The sequence below is a fragment of the Panthera leo genome, chromosome D2, assembly GCF_018350215.1.
Source record: "Panthera leo isolate Ple1 chromosome D2, P.leo_Ple1_pat1.1, whole genome shotgun sequence".
In the NCBI taxonomy this organism is placed as follows: Eukaryota; Metazoa; Chordata; class Mammalia; order Carnivora; family Felidae; genus Panthera; species Panthera leo.
The window spans coordinates 71473428-71494847 of record NC_056689.1 but is presented as its reverse complement, the minus strand read 5'-3'; the positions used below and the strand labels follow the sequence as shown (position 1 = coordinate 71494847).

General features: G+C 32.5%; 1 protein-coding gene across 5 annotated transcripts in view; it reads right to left on the bottom strand.

Moving 5' to 3' along the window:
* Positions 1 to 21420, bottom strand: part of ATRNL1 (attractin like 1) — a 777769-nt gene that overhangs the window by 660403 nt on the left and 95946 nt on the right. For all 5 annotated transcript variants that reach the window (XM_042908168.1, XM_042908169.1, XM_042908170.1 and 2 more), the window contains exon 9: positions 18153 to 18336. In XM_042908168.1, coding sequence (XP_042764102.1) covers positions 18153 to 18336 — 184 coding nt within the window. The remainder of the gene's footprint in view (positions 1 to 18152; positions 18337 to 21420) is intronic.

The window sequence follows — 21420 nt, the reverse complement described above, 5'->3', positions numbered from 1 at the left end:
AGAACGTATGAATGTTACCTTATTTGGAGAAAGTGTCTTTGCAAATGTATTAAATAAAGCATCTTGAGCAGAGGAGATCATTCCAGATTATGCAGCTAACCTTAATCCAATGACGTGTCCTTATAAAAGACACACAAAAAAAGAGGAGGAGGTAATACAACTTGGAGGCAGACAATGCAACATTTCCTCCACAACTCCAGAAATACTGACAGCTAACAAAAACTGAAAGAGGAAAGGAATTTCCCTAGCACCTCTTGAGGGTGCATGCCTCTGTTCACACTTTGATTTTAGACTTCTGGCCTCCAGATCCGTGAAAGAATACGTGTGTGTGTGTGTGTGTGTGTGTGTGTGTGTGTGTGTGTGTATGCGTGCACGTGTGTGTATGTGTGTGTGTGTGTGTGCTAATTTGTTATAGCAACCATAGAAATCTAATATAAGTGATATCTATTTAAGAAAAAAAAGTAAGAGCAGCTGACATGATACTTAATGGTTAAAGGCTAAAATTTTCCCCCTAAGATCAGGAACAAGACAAAGACGTCTGTTCTTGCCAATTCTATTCAACATTCTACTACACATTATAGAAAGGGAAATAGGCAAGAAAGTGAAATAAAAGGTATCCAAACTAGAAAGGAAGAAGTAAAGCTCTTGCTAGTTGCAGATGACATGATCTTGTATACAGAAGTTTTAATGAATCCACAAAAAATTATTAGAAATAATAAATGAGTTTAACAAATTTTTAGGGTAAAGGAAAAATATACAAAACTCAATTGAATTTCTGCACACTAGGAATGCAAAATTGTAAAATAAAAATAATCAACACTCAATTTACCATGGTATCAAAAAGAATAAAATATTTAGGAATAAATTTAACAAAGTATAACACCTATACTGTAAAAACTAAAAACCAAAAACCTCTTTGATCTTGCCTGCAGCAACTTCTTACTCAACACGTCTGTGGAGGCAAGAGAAACAAAAGCAAAAATGAACTACTGGGACCTCATCAAAATAAAAAGCTTCTGCACAGCAAAGGAAACAATCAGCAAAACTAAAAGGCAACCAACAGACTGGGAGAAGATATTTGCAAACAACATATCAGATAAGGGGTTAGTATCCAAAATCTATAAAGAACTTATCAAACTCAACACCCAAAAAACAAATAATCCAGTGAAGAAATGGGCAAAAGACATGAATAGACACTTCTCCAAGGAAGACCTCTAGATGGCCAACCAACACATGAAAAAACGCTCAACATGACTCATCATCAGGGAAATACAAATCAAAACCACAATGAGATACCACCTTACACCTGTCAGAATGGCTAACATTAACAACTCAGGCAACAACAGATGTTGGTGAGGATGTGGAGAAAGAGGATCTCTTTTGCATTGTTGGTGGCAATGTAAGTTGGTGCAGCCACTCTGGAAAACAGTATGGAGGTTCCTCAAAAAAACTAAAAATAGAATTACCCTATGACCCAGCAATTGCACTACTAGGCATTTATCCACGGGATACAGGTGTGCTGTTTCGAAGGGACACATGCACCCCCATGTTTATAGCAGCACTATCGACAATAGCCAAAGTATGGAAAGAGCCCAAATGTCCATCGGTGGATGAATGGATAAAGAAGAGGTGGTATATATATACAATGGAGTATATATACTCCAACAACAGAGTATTACTCGACAATCAAAAAGAATGAAACCTTGCCATTTGCAACTATGTGGATAGAACTGGAGGGTATTATGCTAAGTGAAATTAGTCAGAGAAAGACAAAAATCATGTGACTTCACTCATGTAAGGACTTTAAGAGACAAAACAGATGAACATAAGGTAAGGGGAGCAAAAATAATATAAAAACAGGGAGGGGGACAAAACAGAAGAGACTCATAAATATGAAGAACAAACTGAGGGTTACTAGAGGAGTTGTGGGAGGGGGGATGGGCTAAATGGGTAAGGGGCATTAAGGAATCCCCTGAAATCAATGTTTCACTGTATGCTAACTAATTTGGATGTAAATTTTTTAAAATTAAAAAATAAAATTAAAAAATAAATAAATAAAAATTAAAAAAGGTTGAGGAAGGAAATTAAAGATGGCCCAAATAAATGGAAGGATAGCCTGTTTTCATGAATTGGAAAAAAAATATTGTTAAGATAGCCATACTCTCCAAATTGGTCTACAAATTCATCTCACTCCCTATAAAAATCCCAGCTGGAGTTTTTGTTTTGTTTTGTTTAAAATTGACAGACTGATCTTAAAATTCATATGGAAATTCAAGGAACCATAATAGCCAATTGAAAGAAAAGGAAATTCAAATAAAGGAAAGAATACTCTTTCAAATAGTGCTGGGACAAGTGGACATCTACAAGGAGAAAAAAAAAGCTCCTCTCTCACAATATAGACAATAATTAACTCAGAATGGATAAAAGGCCTAAATGTAAAAACTCAAATATAAAACTCTTAGAAGAAAACACAGAAGTAATTATTCCTGGAGTTGGGTTAGACAACAGATTCTTAGACATGACACCAAAAGTGTAAGTGACAAAATACACAATAAACTGGATGTCATGAAAATTAAAAAATTTTTGAGTTTCAAAGGACACTGTAAACTAAGTGAAAAATAACACACATAATGGGAGAAATATTTTCAATTCACATATTTAATAAAGGACTTACATCTAGAAAATATAAAGACTTCCTAACACAGAGTAAGTAATGGGAAAGGATCCTAATAGTCATTTCTCCAAGAGAGAAATGTAAATAGCCAATGAGCACATGAAAAGATGCTCAATATGAATAGCTATTATAGCAACACAAATCAAAACTACAATGAGATACTACTGCCCACAAGAGTGGCAGTAATCAAAATGCTTGACAATAACAAGTGTTGACAAGGATGCGGAGAAACTGGAATCCTCGTACACTTCTGATGGGAATGTAAAACGGTGCACCCACTTTGGAAAACAGTCTGGCAGTTCCTCAAAAGTTTAAACATAGAGTAACTATAGAGCTTGCAAATCCACTCCTAGATATATACCCAAGAGAAATGAAAAGCCTCTCCACAAAAACTTGTACACAAATGTTCACAGAAGTATTCTTAACAATAGCTAAAAAGCAGAAACAACCCAAATTTCCAACAGCTGATATATATACATAAAAAAATGTGGTATATCCATACAATGGAAAATATTTTGACAGAGAAAAGGAGTTAAATACTGATTCATGTTACCTTATGAATAAACCTTGAGATCATGCTTTTTCTTATGCTTAAAGAAGTCCATTATAAAAAAAAAAAAAAAAACTCACACACACATTTTGTGTCATCTCATTTATAGGCCCAGAAGACAAATTTATAGAAACAGAAAGAAGAATAGTGCTTACCTAAAGCTGTGATTTTGAGGGGAAATGAGGAGTCACTGATAATACGTATAGGGTTTCCTTTTGCAGGTATAAAATGGTTCTAAAATTGTGATGATTGGTCAACTCAGTGAATACACTAAAAGCCACTGAATTGTATACTTTATTTTTTTATGTTTATTTATTTAATTTGAGAGAGGGAGAGAGAGAGAGAGAGAGCATGAGCAGGGTGAGGACCAGAGAGGAGAGAGAGAATCCCAAGCAGGCTCTGCACTGTCAGTGCAGAGCCCAACATGGGGCTCAATCCCATGAAATCATGACCTAAGCTGAAATCATGAGTCAGACACTCAACTGACTGAGCCACCCAGGTGCCCCCAAACCAGTGAACTGTTTACTTTAAATGGGTGGATTTTATGGTATATGAATTACATCTCACTAAGGCTATATTAAAAGAAAATATTGGGGTTTTGTAATAAGTTACCATAGATGGCTTCACCTAGAAATTTTGACTCCCATTCTCTCCTAAGCCTTTCTGGTTACAAAAGACATCTATAGATTTAAAATTATACCACTGTCAAATATAGAGGACTTTAAAGTTGAATGTTTTAAACAAATAGAGCATATTTTCCTTTTAAAAACTAGTGGTCTATCATTGTTTTTTACAAAATAAATACTATATAGTAAATAATAAAGGAAATACATGGATCAAGGAAAAAATATTCAGCTACCGTAGAGAAACTTAAGCTGAAAATAGTTTTAATGTAATGATTAAGGAGATAGGATTTATCCACATATGCAAGGATGATTAAATATTTGAAGGTCAAGTGATGTAATCTATCCCATCAGTAGGATAAAGAATAATAATCCTTTGTTCATATCAACAGATACAGAAAAATAATTTGACGAAATCCAATATCGATTCATGATAAAAACTCTCAGCAAACTAAGAATAGAGGGGAATTTCCTCATCTTGATAGAGAACATCTACAAAAAAAATCATTCTTAATGGTGAGAAACTAGATTCTTTCCTTCTAAGAAAAGTAACAAGGCAAAACCACCCCATTCAACACTACACTGAAAGTTCTAGCCAATGCAATATGATAAGAAAAGGAAATTAAAGATATACAAAATGGAAACAAATAAGACAGTCTGCTCACTGGTGACATAATTATCTATGTAGAAAATCCCAAAGAATCAACAAGAAAATTCCTGGTATAGCAAGGCTGAGGATACAAAGTTAATAAATCAAAATCCATTACTTTCTTATATACCAGCAATGAACAATGAATACTTGATATTAAAGACACACATTATTCATATTAGCACCAAAAAAATAAAATAGGTATAAATCTAACAAAATATATATAAGAGCTATATGAGAAAAATTACAAAATTCCAATGAAAGAAATCAGAGTTATCTTTTGATCTAGGTTTCTCATTGTCAGAAGGGATCTACAAATATGAAAGAGAGGAAAGCAAGAATAATGTGATGTTGTACAGCATCATTATGCAATTTAGACAGACAGATGCATAGAGATACAGATGTACACATATATCTATAAATAGATACAAATATGTACATTTGCATATTTCCTGGCTCTATCTTCTGAGATGATCTGTAAATACATCAAAAAGCAATAAACAAGCCAGTGCCCTAATGTTGGTTTCTAAACAATATTCTTCACTAAAAAATGTGGATTCCTTGAGGAAATTACTTATTCCAGCAAGGAATTAACAAGATGTGCATGGAATTTTTTGGCATGTGTGCCAGAAAGTGGATGAGTGCACAAAGAACAATGGGGACATGTCTAAATGGGGACAGCAGCCACACTAAAAGAAGCTCATACAGCCCAAATCTGGGACAGTTTGAGCAACAAAATAGAGAAGAAGAGCAATAGATTATAAAACATTGGATAAAATAAAAATTGGTCAATTCATACAATTCTTTAGGTGAAGAAAGAATCAGGGGGAATTTAGAAGGAATAATAAAACAAGATATCACCATTCAGTAACCATGATAGTAATAACTTTCACACATGAATGTTCAGTGGATGCTAAAATTATTAGGTAAAAGTTTTTAATAAAAAACAGAATACTTACATAATCTAAAAGTATCTCTCCACAGGTGTTTATTAATTTATAAAGGAAAAACTGTGTCTTTACAGTTGAGAAAACTGGAACCATTTTAACCACTTTAACCAATATATAAAATTACCCTCTACAGGAATGTTCATAGCAGCCTCATTCATGATATCCTAAAGTGAAAACAACCCAAATGTACATCAACTCATGAGTGGATAAACAATATGTGCTATATTCATGCAATGAAATATTATTCAGCTATACAAAACAGTGCAGTATTCAAACATATCACAGCATGGAGGAACTCTGAAAACATTATGCAAAGTAAAATAAACCAGACACAAAAAGCCACATATTGTATATTACCTTTATATGAATATCACAAATAGGCCAATCTAGAGACAGAAAGTAGATCAATGGTTTCTAAGAGATGAAAAGAGAGTGTTTAGGGAGGTATGTGATTTCTTCTGAGGTGACAGAAATACTCTGGTATTAGTAATGATGGTTGTAAAACATGAATACACCAAAAACCCTTAATTGTACATTTTTAAAATGGTTAAAATGGAAAATTTTATGGTATACAAATTATATCTCAATAAAAATTATTTTTCAAAAAAAACCTTAGAATGACACATTTTGGTGCCTGAAACTAATCCTAAGGAATCATCCCAAATTGGGTACATTCTTCAAAATAAAGACTGAAATTGTCCCAGATTTAAAAAGACTACAAAGGCATTACAACTAAACTCTGTGTTGGATATTGGATATGATCCTAAGTCAGGAAACGATACCCAAACCTGGCAAAAAAGAACATCAAAATCTAAAAAGGACAGTATAGGAAGGGAAAACCACAGACAATTTCACATATGAACATAAATGCAAAATTTATTAAGAAAGCAAATTCAGCAATAACAAAGTGCTATCTTTTTAATAAAAGATAATAGGTCAATTAGAAATGTTAAATAAAATCTACAAGTTAGATTAGTAAATTCCATTAATTTTATTTCCTTGTTTTTCAAGGAATGTCCTTGTTTTTCAGTAAATACATATAAAAATATTTAGGTTTAAAGTGGCATCATGTCAGCAACTCACTCTTAGTTAAGAAAAAATAATAAATGATAGATAAATAGATGGATAGGTAGATAGTTGTAGACAGTGGTTAAAAATAATTAAAAGAAACATAATTACAGATGCTGCTGATATTAGAGAGTCTAAGAGAACATAATGAACACCATTATAACAATTTAACTGAAGACACTGATTTCTTGGATTAATTCCTGAAAATATATGTCATCAAAACATATTCAAGAATAAAAACTTATTCAAGAATAAAAATACCATCTAAATAGGTTTATAACCATTACATATACTGAATTTTGTAGTTAAAATTATACGCGCAAAATTGTTTTTGAACACTTGACTTATAGATTATTACCATAAAATATTAAGGAAAAAATAGTTCCAGCCTTATAAATACTGTTTCAAAGTATTAAAAGGAACACTACTCAAATCATTTTACAAGCCCCACATAACCTTACCACAAAGAGCTGACAAGAATATTCAAGAAAACCACAAGCTAATCTCGCATATTAACATCAATAAAAAAATACTTATCAACATATTAGCAAACCAAAAAACAAGTAACACATTTTGACTAAATGAGAACCCAAATTTGGGGCTAATTTTAGGATAATAATAACATAATTAAAATAACTTCCCACAGTAAATTATTTAGTAGAAAAATCAGATAATCATCCCAAAAAAATACCTTTGATAAATATCCATCCATTCATGACAAAATAAACCCTTAGCAGACCAGAAAAAAAAAGGGATCGTTCTTAAAAACATCTACAAAACCCACAGTGAACATCATCCTTACTGAGAAACACCGAAAGTATTTCATCAAAGCTCAGAACTAATATTGGATGCTTGTTAATTTCTATTCAACACTGAACTAGAGGTTGCTGCTGAAATAAGGTAAGAAAAATAAAAAGCTGTAAGACCCAGAAAGGAAGAAACAAAACTACCATTATTTGTATATGATCTGGTCATTATAAAAAACTAAAAAAATCTATATATAAGTTATTAAAATACAGCAAGTTGCTAGACATAAAAGTAATATAAAAAACTGCATCTCCATATATCAGCCCAAAAAGAAATGAAGAGATAATGTCCTGGTTGAATAGCGCCCCCTCAAAATTCATGTCCACATTGAACCTCGGAATGAGAACTTATTTGGAAATAGGGTCTTTGTAGATGTAATTATCTAAGTAAAATGAGGTCTCACAAGATTAGAGTGGGCCCTAAATTCAATGATTGATGTCCTTATAAGAAGGCCATGTGAAAACACATACACACACAATCAGGAAGAAGGTAATGTGAAGACAGAGGCAGAAATTAGACTGATGAGAGCAGTTACCACTAAAGAACACTTAAGATCGCCCATAGTTACCAGATTCTGGAAAAGGCAAGAAAGGATTCTTCCTCAGAATCTTTGGAGGAAGTGTGGCCCAGCTGGCACCTTGATTTCAGACTTCTAGCCTATAGAATTGTGAGAGGATAAATTTCTGTTGTTGTTAGCCATCAAATTGGTGGTAATTTGTTATGCCAGCCTTAGAAAACTAACAGAGATATCATTTTTAAAAAGTATAAAAAATATCAAACACCTAACAATAATTCTATACAAAAGTTATTACTATTACAGACCATTAAAGGAATGGACTTTTCATTTCTGAGACAACTGAATATCCACATTTTTTAAAAATGGATCACTACCCAGTTGGATTAAAAACTAAATATGAGAGGCAAAACTACAAAATGTTGGTAGGAAATATAGAAAAAATTGAAGTAGGAAAGCATTTGTGAAAGACACAAAATACAACCCATAAAAGAAAAGATTAATCATTTCCATATTAAAATTAAAAGTTCTATTCATCAAACAACATCATAAAAAGAGCAGAATGAAAATCCACCATCTGGGAGAGAACAGGTTTGCAAAGTATACAGATAACAAAGGATTAATAGCAAGAAGAAGGATACACAAAACAACTAAAATGAAAAAATGGGCAGAAGAGTATATGGACAATAAACATGAAAAGATGTTCCACCTTATTAGTAATTAGGGAAATGCAAATTAAAACTAAGTGCGGCATCATGCCATACCCATCATATTGACCAAGTTTGTTTTAAAAATCAAACAACACCAGATTTTGGAGAGACTGTAGAGGACTAGATATTTCCTTTCACGACTAGTGGGAATATAAATTAGTAAAATGATGTTGGAGTATAGTTGGGTAAAATCGAATATGATACTGCTTATGACCAAGCATTTATAATACTAAGGAATTAGCTCAGAGAAACCTATATATGCAACAAAAGACTAAATAAGAACATATATAATTGTTCATAATACCAAAACTTGGTATATTCCAAATACCATCCACAGTAGAACAGAAAATATAAAAAGGATCTACATATATCTAGCACTGCGCTTCTAATCTTCCTCTACACCAAACCTACTCCTCCTCCAAAATTCATCATCTCCATTAATGACAACTCCATGCTTGCAGGTTGAGGCCAAAAGCCTAATTCATCTTTCACTTGTTCTCTCTTCCACTCTATTTCCAATCCCTTTGTCTATCCAATCTCTCTTGGCTCTACCTTGAAAATATATTCAGAATCCAACCAGCCCTCAAAACTAGCCTCCTTCATCCCAGATGCTATCACCTATTTCTTAGATTATTCTTAAATTATTCAGTGTTCCCAATTACCACTTGAAGGTCATCATCACTTCACCCAACCCATTCTAAAATTACCCAGTCCAGCTATTCCAAATGATAAGCATATACCCATTTCAGGGTTTTTAAACTAGCTTTCAACTTGTTCCTCAGATTCTGGCATGGTTCCCTCCCTAACCTCTTTCAGGTCTGTACTCACATACGGTCTTTGTGATGTCTTCTCTTACTACCTTATTTAAATTCAGCAACCTAAAACTCCTTATCCTCTTTCATCATGCTTTCTGTTTCCTCCATAGCACTTATTACCATTTAAATACATTTTATTTCCATTTTTATTATCTACTCCCCCCATTAAAATACATATCCAACACATTTGATTTTTTAAAAGGTGTCTGAGGAAAGCATACAATGCTTAACAATAGATGCAAAATTCAAAAGCAGACAAACCAAATGAATGGTTTGCTTGCCAATACATATTTTTTAAAAAAACACAGTGGAAAGCAAGGAAACAATTAACACAATATTATGAATAATGGTTATTGCTTTCAGGGATAATGAAAGGAATGCTATCATGGTGACACACATGAGGTCTTCTGGGAGTACTGCAATGTCGTCTTAGCTCAGGTAGACAAGATGTTTACTTCATCATTGTTCTAAAACTACCTGTGAATGCTTTCCAATAGTCTTTTGTCCATATGCAGTCTTTCCCAGTTTTTCAAAGAGCACTAGGAAAAAGATAAGTACTACACATCCCAAAATTACCTTAAAAAGTAGAGCTATAGAGATAAGTATTTCTTCAAATTATCCATATGAGATTTTAACCATATTTTCCAAAATTCCAGATCCCATAACATATCATGATGTTTATAAAAACAATAATCTTTTTTGCCTACATATTTTGTTCATTTCAATAAATCTGCTCTATTACTTCTTTACACATCTGTGTATTTCCATCACTTCCCACATATTCACGAACCATAAAATTTTAAAATATCTGTCTTCCATCTTAAAATTATTCCCAACACAGTAAGTACTTGATACAGAGTCAACAATTTTTGTTGAAAAGATTTCAGACACTCATCATGCAGAGAAATAAGCCAGGATGAAGACCACGAATATCATGTTTGTCGGTAGTTACTCACATGTGTTAACTAACAACATATTTATAAAATTGTCCTGCATCACTTTCCAAAACTTCTGATGGCTAAAATTTTAGACAAATCACAAAAACTCAATAATTTAATAAAATCGCTTTGAATACTTCAATGTAAAAATAACTCCCATTATATCAAATTTAAGAAGCTAAAAGAACTCATTTTATGTAACCAGATGTAGCATCATTATAAAAACACATTTTAAGTAAATGTAATTTCAAAGATTTTTTTAAAGTACAGAATTAATATAGTACCACAGAAGTATTATCATTAGACTCACTACTTAACTTTATAATTTTTCTAGAAGTATAACTGAAATCTGTTTTCTTTCACTTGAAAAAAAATTACTTAGTGGATTGTTACAACTATAAATTGTAAATGATAATGTTTAATATGTCCCTATGTGTTAAAACTTATTGTGCCTTTTCACAGGTTAAAAGAATACAGCAGTAGAGGAAAGCACCTAAATAAAAGTCAAGAAAATCTGAGGCTTCTGCTATCACAAAAAAACCTCCTACTGTAAGCTCTACAAACATGTAAGTGCAAAGAATGTTATGAGATCTCTTATTTAACAAGGCTAAGAAATCAAGACCACAAGGGCTCTAGTACCCAAAATCATGACAGCAAAGTTGAAATCTCTTAAATGATGATACCAATTAATAAAACACCCTAACACTATAAAAGGAGTCTTTTTTGAGAAATGGGAATTCCTATAAATACAGGATGCTTGTTCTCTCATGCTTTAAATGTTAAAAAAAAAAAAAAAAAAAAAAAAAAAAAAAAAAAAAAAAAAAAAAAAGGATTCAACTAGTCCTGAAGTAGGTGGGTAGCAGCAATGGCCTTGGGTGTCTCTGAACTTTTATGTCTCAATCCTTTTCTAACAATGGCAAAATAATGTATTTTGGTAACTATACATTAAAACTCACCCTTCTTTCATTATTACAAATTATCATAAACCATTAGATTATAATAGTAAACCTGTAAGGTCAAATCACAGATTTCTATTTTTTAAATAAACTTTTATTAAGCACAAAATATATATATCATACATATTATATTACACAAATTGTAAGGATATAGTTCAATGACTTATCACAAAGTGAACACATACGTGTAACCACTTTAGAAGCTTCCCTGTTGCTCATCCCAATCACTACCCCATTCTGCTTAGCCTAGACAAGACAATCCCTATCGTAACTTCTAAAACCATAGATTAGTATTTCCTGGTGCTAAACTTCACTTAAATGGAAACATATCATATTCTTTTGATTCTGACTTCTTTTGGTCAACATTATTTTGGTGAGATACAACTTCATGGATGCACAGAGATGATTCTTTCATTTTCATTATTGCATAGCATTCCATTGTAAGAATATATCTTCTCCATTGGAAATGATGACAGTTCACTCGTTTCCGATTATTGATTATTACAAATAATGCTGTCATGAGTATCCTATATGACTATAGTGCAAACACATATGCATTTGTCGGATATTAACTATTTCAACAGATTCATACATTCTATACATGAGTGTGAGTGTATTGAAGTTTAGCATACACTGTCAAAAGTTAGTGCCTCTACCAGTTTCGACACACTTGATATTAGCAGTTTTATAAATTTTAGCCACTTAAGCAGATATGTGGTGGTACTTCAATGTTGTCTTGAATTGTTCTAGTGACTAATAAGGTTGAGCAAAATATGTATTTTGGCCATTTGAATATCCATTTTCGTGAAGTACCCCTTCAAGACTCTTACACATTTTCTATTATCTGACATTTTATTGATTCTTAGTACTTATCTACTCCTCTGACTTCTCTTTCAAGGAGCCAGTCCTTTTTGTTTGGCTTTATGTGTTGCAAATACCTCCCCCAATGCAACCTGCCTTTTCACCTTATTTTTAGATATTTTTAGATGTATATAGTTCAGTTTATCATTTCTCATTTACTAACAGTATCTAATTGTATCTTAAAAGTCTTTTTTGTCAATGATATAAAGATATTTGCCCGTGTCATCTTCTGTAATCCTTGTCATTTTACCTTCCATATTTAGATCTACCACTGATGTCAAACTGATTTTTGTGTCTGGTATAAAGTAGGGCCTGTTACTCATTTTTTCAATTGTATACCTTATTGGCCCACAATAATTTATCACAAAAACATCTCTGTAGTTCAACTTTCTTATAAATTAAATGTCCATAAATGTGTAGGTCTACCTGTGGAATTCCTACTTGCCACATCGGTCTACATCTTTATCTTTGCAACAACATTTAAATACTATAGCTTCAAAATCAAGAGATTTGGTAGAGAAGTCTTCTAGCTCTGTCCTTCTTACTTTGTTTCAGCTATGGTTGGTTGTTTGCATTTTCAGATAAATTTTAGAATATGCATGTCTATTTCTAAATATATATATATATATATATATATATATATATATATATGGCTGTAATTTTGTTTGGGATTACATTAAATTTACATATCAATTTGAGAAAACAGACATATCTACAATATTCGATTTTTCAATCAATTATAATATATCCTTTATTTATCTGTCTTATATATTTCTCACAATAAGGTTTTATAATTTTTGTGTAAAGTTCCTGAATACATTTCATTGCATTTATTCTGTAGGTGTAAACGCTCTTATGGTAACATAAATTGTACTGCTTTTAAGTTACTGTTTTCAAATAACCAACTTTGTTAATTTTTTTAGCTATACAGATCATCTTCATCACATGTTTCTTTTCTATTTCATTAATTTATATTCTTATCTCGTATTCTCTTCCTTTTTCCTATCTTTATTTACTTTATCCTTCTTTTGGGATTAATCTGTCCTTTTTCAATTTCTCAAGATTATGTTTACAACACTGATTTTCAGGCTTTTAAAAAATATTTTCTAATAAATGCATTTAAAGTTATAAATGTCCCTCTTGGTGACACCAATACACATTTTGATCTGTCATCATTCAGTACAAAATATTTTCTAATTTTTAATATAGTTTCTTTAACCAATTAGTTTTAATAAATTTATTAGGGGTTTCTTAGTAACTTTTGTGTTCATTTCAATTACTTTGTAGGGTCTGAATTTTTTTAAATTCGTTGAGACTTACATTAAAACCCACCATATGGTATATTTTGGAAAATGTTCCATATGTACTTGAAAAACACTGTATATTCTGCAGTCATAAGATACTATGCTCTCAAATATCAACACAAATTTATTCATTCAGCTGTTGACATCATATATATCTCTACTGTTTTTTGTGTTTTTGTTTTTTGTCTCCTTATGCTGAGTTACCAAGGTAAAGGCATTAAAAATATCTCAGTATGACTTGTCCCTTTTATTCTGTCAAATTTTGCTTTATTTAACACAGTATTATAAAGTACATACAATTCACTGTTATATCTTCCAGGTAAATGCCTGATTTAAATTCTTATCTGTCTGATATTAATAAAGCTACACCAACTTTCTTTTGTTTACCAATTGTGTGTCTTTTTTCCATTCTTTTACTTTCAATTTTTCTAAATATTTGTATACTTTGTATCTTTTCTATGCAGCGTGGGCTAGGTTTTGTTTTATACCAAGTCCAAAAATCCTTACCTTCTGGTTGAAATATGTAGTCTCTCACATTTAGTATAATTTGCAATATTTATTTCCTTACACTTAGTGTAATTACTGACTTGCATTTAGTATAATATATAGAGTTAAATACATCATCCTCTTACTTCCTTTATATGTGTCTCAACTGTACTTTGTTTTTTTCCATTCTTTTTTTGTCTTCTTCCAAATCCAGTAACTAGTATTCTCATTTTCCCTTCTATTAGTTTGTTAGATATGAAGTTTTGCTTTTATTTTTGTTACTTAATGATTACAATATAAATCTTTAGTTATTGTCTACTATAAATTAGTTCTTTTATCCATTCCCACTTATTACAAAAACCTCAATACTTTGAACACCACTTACCCATCTCCCTCACTTATGTTTTGTTATTATCATGCATTTAAGTTTTTATATCCATTTAAGCCTCTATTTTGATTATAGTTTAATTTAATGAATAACCACTTCAATTTACTCTTAATTTCTCTATTCCTTCTAGTATCTGGGATCATTTTTCTTCTACTTCAATATCATTTCCTTTATTTAGTATTTCTTTTATTGCAGGAAAATACTGTCAAGTTCTTTTGATTCTTGTTTTTCTGAAAATATCCTTATTTTGCTTTCATTTTTCAAGGAAATTTTACTGGGTGCAAAATTTTAGGCTGATGATTATCTTCTTTCAGCAATTTGAAGACACTGTGTCTTCTAGATTTCATTTTTTGAGTTAAGAAATCAGTTGTCAGTCTTAATATCGTTCCTTTAAAGAGAACATGAGTTTTTTTCCCCTTTGACTGCTTTTAAATTTTTCTCTTTATGTTTGGATTTTCATCAGTTTTACCGTGATATTTCTAAATATAAATTTCTTTGTAGCTATTCCCCTTGGTACTCATAGAATTTTTTCTATTTGTGGCTTGATGTTCTTAATCACTTTTGAAAATTCTCAGTCATTAAGACTTTAAATAGTGCTATACATTATTTTCTCTTTTTCTTCCTCTTGACTCCAACATGTTAGATCATTTCTACAGGTCCCTTAAATTTCCTTCCTTATTTTATTTTTCATTCTTCTCTTTCTTTATTTCAGCATGGGTATTCTTTCCAACCTATCTTCCATTTCATTAATTCCCTCCTCAGCTGTATCTAAGCTGTTGTCAAACCCATCTAAGGAATTCTTCATTCATTTAATATATTATTCACTTCTATAAACCCCATGTGATTCTTTAGTAAAAGTTTCTACTTGTCTCCTAATGTTTTCTACCTTTTATTTTAAAGTTTCTGTCTGAAAACAGCATTATCCTCTAGCTATGATACTAATGGCTGTTTCATATCTTGTCTTTTTCTAAACCTTATCATTTTTTTTATTTTGTCAGATATTGCATGTTGTTTTAAGAAATAATTTGAGGCTCTACGCAATATTATCTTTCTCAAGAGAGGATTTACTTTTGTTCTGTCAGCTACTTAGTCTCTAGACAGGTCACCATAATCTAATGATTTAAAGTGGACTTATCCACTCTAGTAGGTTTAGAATTTCAGGGACTAAACCAAGTCTTCAAGTATGTAGTAGAGCCCATCTTCCTTAGCACATCTGGAAATCCAATTTTGGTCCTCCATATTAACTGGCAAAAGCTCTGCTCAGTTTCTTAGACAGCTTTCTAAAGAGACAATAGATGCACAAAATCCCAATCTTACCTCCCTTGACATAGATGTTGACCCACAAATTCTCACTGCCGTGATAATTCTCAGATGCCTAAAAAGATGTAATTCCTAATTTTTCTCAGTGGAAATAATATTCCAAAATAATCCATTTCACCAATGAAAAAGAACTCCAAACACACATTTACCATCACTTCAACAAAGCAGCCTATCTACTAAACCATATCCACTAAAAAATGACACCAGTTCTGGGTGATAAAAACTTAAAATCAATCTGTACAATGCACATATTTGCTCTCACATATATATACTAAAGTATGTATCAGGCTTATTCATCAATGATATAATTTAAAAAATGTTTTAGATATATAATTGACAAATAAACCTGATATATACTTTAATCAATATATGAGGGTAAATTTAAAATTAATCTAACAAGTATCAAAACTTTAAGAATGCTAAAAACATTAAGAATAACAGAAAAATATTTTAGCGCTCACCAATATTTTTTAAAAACAAAGAATAAAAGTAAAACATTAAAGTATTGTGTGTATCTATAATATATTTATAATAAGGTGTTGAAAATAATTTACAAATTATTTTAGTAAATTCTCTTAAAGGTACTCAGTGTTATTTGTGCATATACTAATATTGCCAAGATTGATAATTACGTTCTTCCATGTAGAAGTTCATTATGGAAATTTTCAGGAAGGGAAACATGTAAAACTCTGAGCAAACTCCATTTGAGTGGTGAGCAACAAGTAACACTCATTTGACTTCATTCAAAGAATACCCATGGCTCACTTTTCTATTTACATCTATTAATATGCTTTGCTGAACATTGCTATAGCCATTATTATTACTGGAAATTAGGATGCCTCTTTCTGCAGAAGCAGTTATCTTTTCCTGTTTGGTATGATACAGTAGCTGGAACATATGCAAAAATATGTTAAGCAGATTGATAATGCCTTAATCACTAAATCACAATTCCTCTTGCTATCAGAGCAAAAATACAAAGAGGAAAAGTTGGAAATGTTAAAATAGAAAGTAAAATGCAATGTATAACTTATATAAAAGAAAAAAGTGATTTATTGGTTTTATTAGTCATAAAAATATAAAGAATAACAATGTATTGATTAGACAAAAAAATAATAAAAATTAATAAAATAATCCAAAGGAAGTCTTACCTTTTTTTTTTTAATTCCACCTTTCTTTTTCAAAAGAAAAAAATTAGAATATATGTTTGAAAGTGAAGGGGGTAGAAAACAAGTCAAAATTTGGTGAAAAATTATATTTCATTCAAATACATATGTAATTTCACGATGAAAGTTTAAATGAATGTGTAGTGTCTAAAAACAACAGAGTCATTTCCCAGGTTTTACAAATGTAAATATTTGAAAACAACAAAAGTCCTATTTTTTTTTTCATGTTTATTTATCACTGAGAGAGAAACAGAGCCTGCGGGAGGGGCAGAGAGCGAGGGAGACACAGAACCCAAAGTAGGCTGCAGGCTCCCAGCTGTCAGCACAGATGCTGGGCTCGGACTCAGGAACCATGAGATCATGACCGGAGCCAAAGTCGGATGCTCAACCCGACTGAGCCACCCTGGCGCCCCAAAAATTCTATTTTAAAACTCATATACATAGAAAAAATAATAACTGAAAAATTAATGAACAGTATTTCCAACATAAAGAGAACATTATGGTTATAAATAGACAATATACTAAACAGGAAACTCAAGCGGCAAATGAACACATAAAAAGATGCTTAGTCACTGTAGTAATCTGGGTATGCACAATAAGTATCCATGAGACAGCATTCACATCCATTGCACATGTAAAAGAAAAATCGCCTCACAATTACCAAACGTTGGTGGTGATATGAAGAAACAGGTACATTCCCACCTAGCTGGTGAAAGTATCCATTAACACACTGACCTGGAGTGCAATTAGGCAACATTTGGTAAAGTTGCTGTGAATATGCTCGGACTCAACAATTTCACTTTTATCTATACACACACACACACACACACACACACACACACACACACACACACACCCTACAGAAACTCTTGCATATCTGCATAATAAAACCAGTATAAGATGTACAATGTAACACTGTTTGTAACAACAATCTACCTAAATGCACAAGCTCTGCATGTCATAGGAAATTAGATGATGAAACTGAAGAAATGCTTTTAAAATTTGCAAATGACATTAAAATATGAATGCAAAGAAGAAAAAAATCACAGGGCAGATATCAAAGCTCAACGTTACATTGGTAAGCAAACTTGCTCATCTGAATTGAACATATCAGTCCTTGTAAGTAATGCATACAGAATTAGCATATCTATGTAATCAGGAAACATTTTAAAGTCAATCATTTAAAGTGATAATGACTACGTAGAAAATGTGTTATTTCATACCTTTGCTATACAAGAGAATTTCATTAGTTGAAATAAACAGGGAAAAAGAACAAGAATGCTTCCCTGAAAATATTTAATAAACGCTACTACTATACAAATATAAAATGTAACAGTGACAAAGTTTCTCACCATACTGTTACCCAATCTACTCACCAAGTCTTAGTGTTAACTTCATACTTATAAAGATCATCCACCAATCCATATTTATTGCCTGGTAATGCTTTATAGCCTCCGTGAACATAAATGGATTTTGTTATTTCATCATACACACTGGTATGGCCATATCCACCTTGAACAATAGCTCCTTTAGTTTCTGGGACAAGCCACGTGTTTGATGCTGTAAGAGAATGAAGGTAAATCATGAACTTCAAGGAGTATTTAAAAATATAACTACTATATCACCAAACTACCAAGTAAATTCTAATACCACATTTTTATAAGTAAATTAAATATAACCAAATATTCATTTACTCCAAAAACAATTATTAAACATATGCTAGTTACTATGTTAAGCGCTAGAGATCAAAGTTGAGTAAGGCTGGTCTTTCTGTAGAAGAAACTCTGAAATATTGAAAATGCCAAATTTTTGGATGTACAATAGAAAAAGGAAAACTATTCGCACATTTATTTCTGTATTTGTAAATAACCCTGAGAAAAAGACTAACAGTTTATGAAAGCCTACTATGTGACAAGCTCTGAATTAGTCACTGATGTAACAAAAATTTAAAAAGATATGATCCCCACCCTTAAACGATTTTTAGCTATGTGATGGTCCACCATGTCTTGGTTATGAGCCCCACTCTCCCTTCTACAGACTCTTCTGTATTGCTGATGAAAACCTAAACAATAAATTTCCAAGACGTCCTTGATAGCTGTATTAACTGATAGGTTCCACCAAGGGGCGTACTGGTGAGAGATTAGAAGGCAAAAATAACAAAGACATTCTGCCTTCATCCGTAGCAGCAGGAACAGGCAGATGACTACAGGGGATAACAGCAGTGGTGACTTTATAGCCATAGCAGCAGGGGTAGTTCCTGCTCAAGGGCAGCGGTGACGCCTAGAGTAGCTTAGTGACAAATGTGGTAGGTATGTAGCAGCTTCCAGATTTTGGATGATCCCCCTCCCTTTGGTGTCTCTAATACTCTTGTAATTAACTCACCGTATTAAATCCCATTCTGCTTGCTATATCTAAAAGCACTTATTTCTAACTGCAAATTCACTGATGCAAGCATCAATCTTATATGCAAGGCATGCTTTTAAGAATATGCAGATAAACAAAACACAGATCCTTGGCCTTAGATAATTTTAGATTACAAAGAGCAACTATATAGAAATCTGTCATTGGTCTTTAGGTATTCACCCAGACCACACTTCTATCTTCCCTCTAACTGGCCATCTAAACTTTGGCATTGTAGGGGCACCTGAGTGTCTCTGTCGGATAAGCTTCTGACTTCAGCTCAGGTCATGATCTCGCAGTTCACGCGTTCGAGCCCCACATCCGGCTCTGTGCTGACAGTCAGAGCTTGGAGCCTCCTTTGGATTCTGTGACTCCTTCTCTCTGCCCCTCCCTGACTCACATTCTAACTCTCTCTCTCTCTCAAAAGTAAATAAACATTAAAAAAAATTTTTTGTAACTTTGGCACTGTAGACAGCTCAACTGAAAATACTCAAATCAAGTAATATAAAATAAAGATGATCTTAAAAATCATTTACTTTTACATAATTCTAAGGTAGTGAAGAAAGTGATACTTCAATGGTCATAAAATTTAGAAATATCAAAAAGGAGTCACTAAGCCCATTTTAATTGATAAAACAAAACACATAAAAAAATCAGAGTATATTTGTAACTAATGAGTATTACATTTTGGAGGTAATTTCAAAAATATGACATTAATAATAACTTATCAAAAATAACTTGAAAAATACTCTTTAACCACTATTAAAGCTCTACTCCTACAGTCCAATTGAAGGTTTCCATATTTTTATTCATTCTCTTTTTAATAAAGATAAACATTCTTCTTACCAAAAAATAATGTAGAAATAGAGGTCTTTAATGTAAAAGTGAATATGACCTTCTCTCCCAGCCTACTATCTAGAGATATTTTTCACAATTTGTTATGTTCAGACCACTTTCAGACTGTAATTCTAAATATTTTATTACACACATACAAAACACATTTAAATTACAAATATGTGTATACAGACCTATAAATACTTGTACCAAAAAAATCATGCTATTTTACAACTATTTTTTCAACTATTTTTTCACTTAAAGCAACTGGCGCAATTCTTCTATGACCCATTTATTATTTTTCAACAGTTAAATTCCACTCTATTAATGATACATAACTTATTTAAATAACTCTACACTATGACCCATTTGGGTTTCAATTTGTTCCTAGAAACAATAATGCAACAAACAACCCTGCAATCAACTGGAGCATCGTTATCTAATAAAACACATACTGTGTCTCAAGAAGTACCTCATTATTTCATGTAATAATAACCCTTTGAAAGGTTTATTATTGCTTTCTCTTCTTTACAGCTGAGGAATTTTAGAGTTAGAAAAACTAAGTACCACACCCCACTAAGTACAACAAGCAGACTCTGGAAACAGTGCACAAGACAACCAAAGGAGAAATCTGAAAAGTGTAAAGGTAGACTGGTTAGGGACTCCAGGACTAGAAGACAAGTGTCTCCTCACCCGTCAACAGAAGAAGGCTATGCAGGCCCCACATTTCTCAATTCCCCAACCTAGCAATAAAAAGGTGACTCAGGTAGGCTTATTCCTCCTCAAAACTGAGGTCCTATGGACAATCTTAGACGACCCTAGCAGCAACAGCAAGAGGGACCCAGCAAACACTGTTTAAAAAAAGCAAACAGAGAGGGGCGCCTGGGTGGCGCAGTCAGTTAAGCGTCCGACTTCAGCTCAGGTCACAATCTCGCGGTCTGTGAGTTCGAGCCCCGCGTCGGGCTCTGGGCTGATGGCTCAGAGCCTGGAGCCTGCTTCCGATTCTGTGTCTCCCTCTCTCTCTGCCCCTCCCCCGTTCATGCTCTGTCTCTCTCTGTCTCAAAAATAAATAAACGTTAAAAAAAAATTAAAAAAAAAAAAATAAGCAAACAGAGAAAGAGTTCCTTTTCCCCATCAGATCGAGACTGGAAAGGGAAATCCCACAAGACCTGAAGGATAAACCTAAACAGAGTGACTGCCTGCTAAAACAGAAAGAAGATTTAAATGGGACCCAAAGACTCCCAATAGCAAAATATCCAGGATACAATAATAAAAAAAAAAAATCACTTGTCATACTGAGGACCAATAAAATCACAACTTTAATGAAAAGAAAACAAGTGACAGTAACACTGAGATGTTGAAATTACTTGACACAAATTTTTAAGTAGCCATGATAAAAACATTCCAACA